Raw genomic sequence first — 9,444 nt, 5'->3', positions numbered from 1 at the left:
AAGAACCAAACTTGAAAAATGGCACGTGCACCAGCGATAAACAAAACAAACTTGTGGCAGCTGCTGTACTGCTAACTTATCAGCTAGTTCTCAATGGCAAACAGAAGAGAATCACTGGTCCAACCACAAGCTATTTCTCAATGGCAAACAGAAGAGAATCACTGTACCCAACCACAAGCTATTTTTAAATGGCTGAGTTATAGTTACAAGGGGATCATACCTTCACAAGAATGTAGGAACTTGACTGAGTTCCTGACGTGGAATCGACAGACTTGTACCTGATGAAAAAACATACTTATTCAGAAGTTAATGAAGCATGTTTATCATATACAACAGGATGTATGTGCTGTGCTGTACCTGATGGAGTGACAAAGGTGACCATGTCAGTAGGCTGATCTTCACTAGTTTCTTGACCTGCAATGCAAATGATAATATGGTAAGTAAATTCAAATGACCATGAGAATGTGCAAAGTCACATATGTCAAAAACAGAATGAGGGTATACCTTCATTGCCTGCATCTTTTTCCTTGAATAACCAGTCTTTCCCACGCACAAGGTCTTCTAACATCTCCGGAGTTAGTGAGCTTCTTGACTCCCCAAGAATCCTACCTCCAAGACTAAAGGCAGATTCGGAAGAAACGGTACTGAGAGGAATGGCGAGGAAATCGTGTTTGAGTTGAATCATCTGAGCTTTCTGACATGTTTGTAGACATGGACATGTTGGCTGACAGGCTAGACAACAGAATCCCTAGACAAGTAAAGCATACAGGAAGATTATTACTAGTTCACAGCAAGCATACAGGAAGAATAGTAGTTCACAGAAATATTAGGTAACAGAACTTACAAAAGAAATCCAACTAGTCAATGCAAGTGAATCAGAAGTACCCACATTTTTCTATGATTGTATTGATGACTGCAGCAAGTATTAATTCAGCTCTGTTTACTTATAATTAGCAATGCCCAAAAACAACATCCAGATCCAAGGTTGATAGATTTTTCAATGATACAGTAGTAATGAACAGCACAAAATAATCTGAAACTGCCACTTCATGGTATATCCAAGGTTTCTAACAAAATGAGCCTAAATAAATTCAGCTCAATTGCAGGTTCCTAACAGAGCATCCAAGGTTCAGCAGAAGATGCCAATGGCATTCATCAGGTATTAAACAGGAAACATAGATACTTGGTAGTAAACAAATTACTAACATGGCATTCATCAGGTATTAATCAGAAGATTTTAACAAAGCACTATGCAGATTTATACATCAAACCACTTGACAAGAAAACTGTCCAGATTCTAACAAACCACTTAGATTCTAACTAATGAACAATGGATGTCCCAATTCACCAAACCACTTGACAGATTTTTTTTATGGTCTAACTAATCAGTTCACCAAAGCTAGTTCATTGGCTTTGCTTGGAAATCTTTTCTCGCAAGATTAAGTCCATAGCTGCTAGTAACAATCTTTTCCCTATTCTAACAAATGAACAACATTGACTGCTGGCAAACCAGGACAGTAACAAACCAAACCACAGCTGCTAGTAGTTCTCACAAGTCACAGTTGATTTACATTTTCATCATTGATCTGTTTGAAGACAATTTAATTCATTTGCAAGGAATCGGCTACTAATCTGCACACCATTCAATTCATTCACCCCAAGCAGTACAAGTAGCTGCAGGCGAAATTGAGCAAGCAGGATATAACCAAGAAACACTTTTCATGATCTCTTGTCAACCACGAAACCATTGCCACAAGAAATAGGGAAGCGGGTGGGGGATTTACCTTGGAGCCACGGATCCCGACTGACCGTCTAGTGGTGGTGGTCGCCGGAGGGACGGTAGACGCGGTTGTAGGCGGCCTCGCCTATGAGGTAGATCCCGAAGGCGACGATGGCGATGCCGAGACCTGTTGTGGCGTGGCGCAGCTGGTTCCCCACTATCGGGCGCCTCTTCCACTCGTACCTCCGTCGGAAAAATTCACCTGGACCGGCGGCGGCCGTGGAGAGCTCGTCCCGCCGCCGGATTCTTGAACAGCTCGGCCGCCGGCTTCATGGAGAGCTCGTCCCTCCGCCGGCCATGGAGGAGTCTGGATCGGGAGGGAGGCCAGGTGTGGTGGCGTTGGCTGCGGCCTGCGGGTGAGGTGGTGGTGTTGCGGCGGCGCAGGCGAGGCGGAGGTGGGTCGGGCGCGTGGCTGCGGCGGCGGGGAAAGGGAAGCGAGGCGAGAGGATGCTAGCCCTGTACATGATTTGATTCCAACCTGGTGAACCCGTGAAACCAGCCCGTGATTAACCGTTTCTGAAAATCATTGCGGTTTGGTTTGGGTCAGGTTAGGAACCATCGAACCCGTTCAACGTTCCGCCGCCAACATGGCCCATGCCCTGCTTTCGCGTGCGCTCGCCGCCGCCATCACCGCGATCAAGTCCTCGCTCAAGACGTTCCAGATCCGCGCCAAGAAGAAGCTCCCGGGCATCGTCAACTACTTCGGTTGGTGCACTTGGACACCTTCTACCAGGACGTCATCCAGGAGGGCGTCGAGGCCGGGCTCCGCAGCCTCATCGCCGCCTCCCAAGTTCGTCATCATCGACGACGGCTGGCAGTCCGTTGGCACACCGACCAGGCGACCACTCCGACTCGACGAGCCCGCTAGCGGGGACGAGCCGCCTCGCCTGTCCAGGCTCACCGGCATCAAGGAGAACAGCAAGTTCCAGAACGCCGATGACCTGGCCGCCGGCATCAAGACGGTGGTGCGCGTGGCGAAGGAGGAGTACGCGCTCAAGTACGTCTACGTCTGGCACGCCATCACCAGCTACTGGGGCAGCGTCCGTCCGAACGCAGCCCGCGGCCGGGACGGAGCACTACCGCTCGAGCCATCAGTTTCCCAAGGTGTCGCTAGGTGTCGTGGAGAACGAGCCCGGGATGACGACCGACGTGCTCACCCTGCAGGGGCTTGGCTTCGCGCACCCGCGCACCGTGTACCGCTTCTACGACTAACTCCACGCGTACCTCGCCGCCGCCCGGCGTCGACGGCATCAAGGTTGACGTGCAGTGCGTCCTCGAGACGCTCGGCGCCGGTCATGGCGGACGCGTGCAGCTCACCAGGCAGTACCATCAGGCGCTCGACGCCTCCATCGCCAAGAACTTCCAGGAGAACCTCCCATCGCCCATCATGGCCATTAGTGCCACCGCGGCGCCGCCTCCAGACCTGGCAGCAAATAATTTGCGTAAACCGTGGAACCCGTACAGTCTGGCGGTTTCTAAACCGACCACTTGACTCCTTCATGACCTAGGTTGGTTTTTAACAAAACCGGTAAAACCGGACCGTGTAGGTTTTACCGTGTACAGGGCTAGCGATGGGTTAGGTCTGGCTTGTGTCGTGCACTCGTGCTTGACTGGCATGCGGCTCATGTGACAACCACGACACGCTGGCATGCGGCTCATGTGACAACCACGACACAGTCCATGGATACAACTCATTAGAATTCTAATAATAATTATCCCTCACCACACCATACCAAACTACCAGCGAGGTAGAGCTCAAACCAAGTGAATTTGTTAGTAGTGCTGGCCTATTAGCACCCAGGCTAAGTAAGATCAAAGCAAAATCCAAACTATTAAAGTTATTTCAGCCTAACTGTTAAAGTTATTTCTATTTGCAGGGTTAGCTACGCCTCCAGCTCTGGCCTGGCCTGCTGGACCATGACCAGAGCGGCAGAGCCCTGCCGCCGTCGCCTTGCGGCTGCCAGCGCCACCCCCGGACAAGGCCGGCAGACGAGGGAGAGCGGCAAGCCGAGCGCTGCTGCTCGGTGCTCGCGGGGCCGTGGCCTCGACGCCAAAATAGGATAGACCACGCCACAGGACGGGCGCCGTCTAGTCCCAATCAGCCACGCTGCCACTTCTTCCTTTCTGGGCGCCACCTCCGCACACACCCACACCACCGTCCTCTCCTGACTCCCCTGCGCAGCAGAAGCAGGAGTGCAGGACTGGGCGCTCAACAGTGGATGATCCACGATCCGTGCGTCGGGGCACAGGCAGCACGTATGCTTTGTCCTGTGCCAGAACGCACAGTACTGCAAAGGCTGCAGATTTGCAGCGTAGTATTAACCTAAAAAAACAAAGGCAAACAGATGCTGCTAGTATGCTAGGATCTGGCATTTTCCTCCCAAAATGGTGGTTTACTCAGCAAGTTCATAAAAAAGAGGCACATATGTAACCGGTTCGTCCAGCGAGGCGAGTGATAATCTGATAGGTCACACTGGCATTGTACAAAGTTACAGACAGGGCCAAGTCACAGTGAAAAGACGCCGGCGCTTCTGTTGGCCCCGTGGGTTTGCTTAGAACATGGCCGACGTGACCTCCGCGACCTCAGACGTGACCTGGTCGTAGTCCGTCTTGAGCTTCTCCTTGACCTCGCCCTCCAGCTCCCCCTTGGCTGGCTTGGTCATCACCAGCACGCAACAGGTAGGTCTCTTGGTGGTGCCGGCGGTCGCCAGATCCTGTGGGGAACAGGGGGTGGAACAAAACGCATCAGTAGGATCTCATGATTGTAATGTGTACTACGTCCATCAGCCTTTTCTGCTGATCAGGACTGGAGCATGAAAATGCGACATTATCGGCGATTGCTAGTATCAGCATCTTGTTCCTCATTTCAGTGATTCCTAGTACCAAATGTCAAATAAAACATACATAGTTTTTCTAGAATAAAAACTTTCAGTACCAGGTGGACTGGAAAATTATTGACATGCCAATTTCTCAGGTTGTCATTTTGCATCAACATACACTTGTTATATGGACTTCGGGTATCATGGAACAAGGAAAGTAGAAGCAGGACACCCAGAAAACATTGTCCAAGACATTGGATACTCAATTTCCTAGTATTTTCCGCTCAAACAGTTGCAACCAGTCAAAAATCTGGTATACACAAAATGACTGCTAGTACCACCATGGATAAACGATAGATGCCAGAACAGGTTGGACAAAAGGCCTTCTTTTTAAGCCAAACACAAATAAGATATACAACAAAGAATCACTCCAGATCAAGAAAAGAGGTGATCATCGGGAGAGGGGGAAATCGATGTTAGGGGAAAGGAGCAAGGATGCCCTTTCACTGTAATAGTTGATTTCAACAACAGATCTCTGCTTCCCCATTGTTATCGCATTAGGTATCAATCAAATGGTAAATGCAGCGATTCATGGAAACCATAATAAGCCAACGGAATCATTACAGCATATTTATGCCATAAGTTAGTTCATGATCCCGTATGGTAAAACTATGATCAGTACTAATGGAGAAAAAAATATGAAAATTAAGGACATGTATCAGCAAGGTGGACAAGGTCATGTAGCTGCAAACACAACCAAATCAATCATCTCGAGTGGACAACTAGGTGGATGATCTTTCATTCCTAAATTTTGACAGAACAAACTTCTCCTTTTCATTCAGTCTTGATGCCTAGAACTAGAAGGGAAGAAAAACACTGAACAATGTGATGGGTAGAGAACATGAGAGTCCTCTCCTAGCTAGTTCCTGTAAAATACGAACTAAAATATACATGTAGGTAATCAAAGATGATACTCTTCATCACCCACTGAATTTTCAACAAGTAAAATACCAACCAAACAATGCAGACCACTTCTTCTTCTAGTTTCAAACAGCATGTTCTACTTGGTTTAAGAATATTTGTACAACACTGTGATTACCACGTCCTAGCAGAGTGAATCATCAACCTTTTATCTCATGCTGAAAACAAATACAGGGATTTAAAGCTTAACATTGCAGGTTCAGTGCAGCATACCTCTTTTGAGGGAACATATACGTATGGAATACTGGCTTCTTCACAGAGTATCGGAACATGAGTTATTACATCGATGGGAGAAATGTTGCCAGCAATCACGCACAATCTACAAATACCAAAGCAACACACAGGAAAGTTAATGAAAACGTCAACAAACAAGTAACATAAATTATTCAGACTAGGTATTTGAGAATGAGCAAACAACAATGCATCAATGCAAAACAGTAATTTACTTATATCAAGACAGAATGGTACACTATTTCCTTTAGGAAAAATTAAGTTGATCAACAGAATATCATGAAGCTTGGCATCGGAAGGTGAAGGGACAAGTCCTAGTAAATCTAATATTAGCCAGGTAACGCAACTACAGCATCAATTGGGCTAACTACTCAGTGAACTCACCAACTAGGAGAACAGCTCTCCTGATTAACTAGTAGATTGTATAACTGAAAAATATGCCTTGGATACTAACAAACTAGTATTTGTAGTAAATAACATAGTTCTTTTTTTTCGCATAAGAGGATAATCTACAAATTTGACACCATATCTTAAGATAAATAACAATTTAATGTTGGAAAACCTGTGTATGTGACTACTTGGTTAGATTTGACAAGAGAAATTATAGGTATTTACCAAAGTAGAGTTAGGCTAAGTAAATGTCATTTTTTCTTTAATTCTTTTTACAATGCATCAGCTACAGCCATACAAGTATCCTAGGCATGTCAAGATCCAGTAGGCTAAGTAAATGTGCTGCTTGCTACCAGTTTCACTTTTTTTTTCTTTTCCCTGTAAGTTGGCTGCAACAGCTCAGAGCCACAATGCAAAAAGGTGTCCTCGTCATGACCAGATCCAATGCTGTAGAATATGGGTTGGGCCAGAGCTTTGAAAACAGCTCTATGAGGCTGTATACAAAAACGGGTGGCTCTACCTGCCGCATAATCAGTCTGATTTTTCTGTCTAATCACTACTAGGCGGATGACCCTGCCCATACCGGTTACCGATTTTAAAAACCCCATTGGGCACTTGGGCTGATTCAAAACTGAGATGCCATATGGACCCAGTGACTGGGTGGATTCACGTGGTGCCTTAGCAGATTCCAGCCCAAACTAGTGGGAACAGTGGAACACTGTTTTCGAACCGGTGGAAACAAATACCACTCCAGATTCCAGAGTACAGAACAAAATAGAGTAAGTAGGAACCAGGGGCCATTCACAGATTCCTATATTGGCCCAAAACTGGAAGAAAGATGCATCCATAGTCCTATTCATAATATGTACTATCCTGTACTCCGCCTAATTTTTTTCATTATTAAGTTAGTCAGAAAAGACTGATTGGAGGGCATCTTTCACTTCTTGTTCGTGCCAAAGCATCTTCCAACTGTCGGATTATCTTAACAGTAGAGTGGATTGCTAGACAGATAAACAAAAATGCTAACTAGTGTCAGCTTATTTGGGCAGGAGTCTCCACAAAGTCAAGAGATTGACAGGTGGGCCTAATGCAAAGCAACATTGCAGCGTGAGGTGTTGCCTCATTTGATTCTCTTCTTCGCTTCCTCCCATAGAAGGAAAAAACATGTGTCTCTGACTACATTGACTCTCCATCCTCCCTAACCTACCATCGGTTAGAAAAGGTTTATAAGAAAAAAAAATATGTGCATGGCTCCTCATCCAACACAGAAAAAGCACTATTGCCAAGTTACCATAAAAGTCTGCTGCAGCGATCACAGCCACAAACCCTCATTCCCATTGAACAAACCTCAAAACACAGCTTTCTTTAGGATAATGTGTCCTCAGTTTTGATATGAAAGTTCAAAAAGTTAATCGGAAATCCATAACCCTTATCCACTCATCATTTGAATATTCCAATTGTTGTGGTATTTTCGATTTGAGAGTTTATTCTAGAAGAAAGGTTTTAAAAAAATCCAAATTAGTGTATGTTTCCCAGTTAGAAGCTACTAAATCCCAGTAGAAAAACCAATTTCATCAAAAGAACGATGAATTTCTTTCAGAATCTTTGTTGATGAAGTTCTCACTTCTCAAGTCCCAACCAGGAGTTTCATAATTTTGCAGTCGAAACTGCAATTTATTTCTTGGAGTCACAATTGGTTATAATCTTCGAATCTAAAAGGGTGAAATCAATGCGAATGTTGAATGGTAGTTCTCATTTCCATATGATGTACCATAAGGCTGCAAATGGATGAACAAACAATCCAGGAACAGAGTAAAAGCGGTACAGATCACGAACCCCTTGTTCCCCCGGCGAATACTCTTGACAACCTCCTTGACTCCTCGCTTCAAGCATTTGGCCTCAGAGGCTGCAACGAAATTGAAACAATCGCATCTAAGCATGGGAAATCGTCCAAAACCAACGGCGAATGGAGCATAGGAATCTTACAGACCTCGGCGGACGAGCTTGAGGGTCCGCTTGCAGAGCTTCTTGCCCGCAAGCGGCTTCGCGATGGGGGCCAGGGCCACCGGAGCCCTCTTCTTCTCCGCCTCCGTGTCGCTCCCCATCGCAAGACTGCAATCCCCTCCTCGCCGCCGGCGCCGCCGCTGAGCTGGGAGTTCGCGGGCTTTGGTTGGAACGGGGGCTAGGGTTTTGGGGAGGGTTTTGAGGTCCGGGTTTATGCGGCGCTGCCTGTCGCTGGTTTGTAGGGTCGGGGGTCGATGCGTGGGGCCATTTGTCATAAAGCCGGAGTTTGGGCCATGTGCTCTAAAAGAGATGTTTGCATAATAAAAAAAATATGAATAAATATTTTCTGACAAAAAATTACCTATAAAAAAAGGTAATACTACCTCTGTTCCAAAATTTAGGGTTTTTTTAATTTTTCTAGGTGTATAGCAAAATCTATACAGCTAAGGAAGTTAAAATGACCTACATTTTGAAACGGAAGGAGTAAAATGACAGATTTGTGAAGAAAGCACGGGACATTTCATTCACCCCTTTCTGTACGATACGGTTTTCAACCTTTTTACAATAGTATGGTAACAAATATTTACAAAATCACTACTGCATTATAAAGAACTTTCACAATAAAAGAATATTGTATTCACATGGTGAATCTTTCGCAATAATTACAGTAGTATTGTTTAGACAACCCAAATAGTTCATTCAAATCGATGCTCGAAGTTAGAAAAGTTGAATATGCATATTTAGGACATTGTATATTTACAAAAAGTTGGTGAATTAACAAAGATATCATATTCTCTCATGCCAGAGCATGTAACGAATATGAACATCTCGAACAAAAGCTATAGCTTTTTAAGGATTGGGGAGAAATTTTTTTGAGAATAGTCAAATTTTCATCCCAAAATGCCACAAAGGTAATTCAACATCTCGAACAAAACTACCTTTATGGCAAGTTTTGTCGTTTGAATGTACTTCCTCCATCCCAAATTACTATTTATTTTAGCTTTTCTAGATTCGTAGACTTTGCTATGCATCTATGCTCATCGTTTTTGTCGTTTGAATGTACTCCCTCCGTCCCTTAATGCCAAAATCTCAGCCATGCTCCTCAGACAGTTTATTCTTCCTCTACCTGAACTATCAACTTAAATGTACTATGCAAATGCACCTTTTTCCCTAAAGAAGTCGGTTGAATAGTTGTATTCATTTGGGTTAACACGGAAGAAACAGGTATCATTTTATTAA

General features: G+C 45.1%; 1 protein-coding gene and 1 pseudogene across 1 annotated transcript; one reads left to right on the top strand and one right to left on the bottom strand.

The window, feature by feature from the left end:
• The first annotated feature begins 2,300 nt into the window (after positions 1 to 2,300).
• LOC117852732 (probable galactinol--sucrose galactosyltransferase 6) lies at positions 2,301 to 3,539 on the top strand (annotated as a pseudogene).
• Positions 3,540 to 4,126: 587 nt separating this feature from the next.
• Positions 4,127 to 8,407, bottom strand: LOC117852733 (H/ACA ribonucleoprotein complex subunit 2-like protein). The gene is made up of 4 exons (XM_034734958.2): positions 8,192 to 8,407; positions 8,038 to 8,107; positions 5,794 to 5,899; positions 4,127 to 4,494 (listed from the first exon to the last, which is right to left on the bottom strand). The coding sequence occupies exons 1-4, from the start codon at positions 8,304 to 8,306 to the stop codon at positions 4,333 to 4,335; spliced, it is 453 nt and encodes a 150-aa protein (XP_034590849.1). The 5' UTR covers positions 8,307 to 8,407; the 3' UTR covers positions 4,127 to 4,332.
• Positions 8,408 to 9,444: the final 1,037 nt, after the last annotated feature.

Source organism: Setaria viridis, chromosome 4 (genome assembly GCF_005286985.2).
Source record: "Setaria viridis chromosome 4, Setaria_viridis_v4.0, whole genome shotgun sequence".
Taxonomy (NCBI): Eukaryota; Viridiplantae; Streptophyta; class Magnoliopsida; order Poales; family Poaceae; genus Setaria; species Setaria viridis.
This window is presented reverse-complemented; position numbering and strand designations above follow the sequence as displayed.

Bases quoted from the DNA above. Each gene is read 5' to 3' on its own strand.
- LOC117852733 (XM_034734958.2), bottom strand. From the start codon at position 8,306: ATGGGGAGCGACACGGAGGCGGAGAAGAAGAGGGCTCCGGTGGCCCTG. The intron at 5,900-8,037 runs GTTCGTGATCTG...TGGTATTTGTAG, and splicing joins ATTCGCCGGGGGAACAAGGG to ATTGTGCGTGATTGCTGGCA. The intron at 4,495-5,793 runs GTATGCTGCACT...TGTTCCCCACAG, and splicing joins TATATGTTCCCTCAAAAGAG to GATCTGGCGACCGCCGGCAC.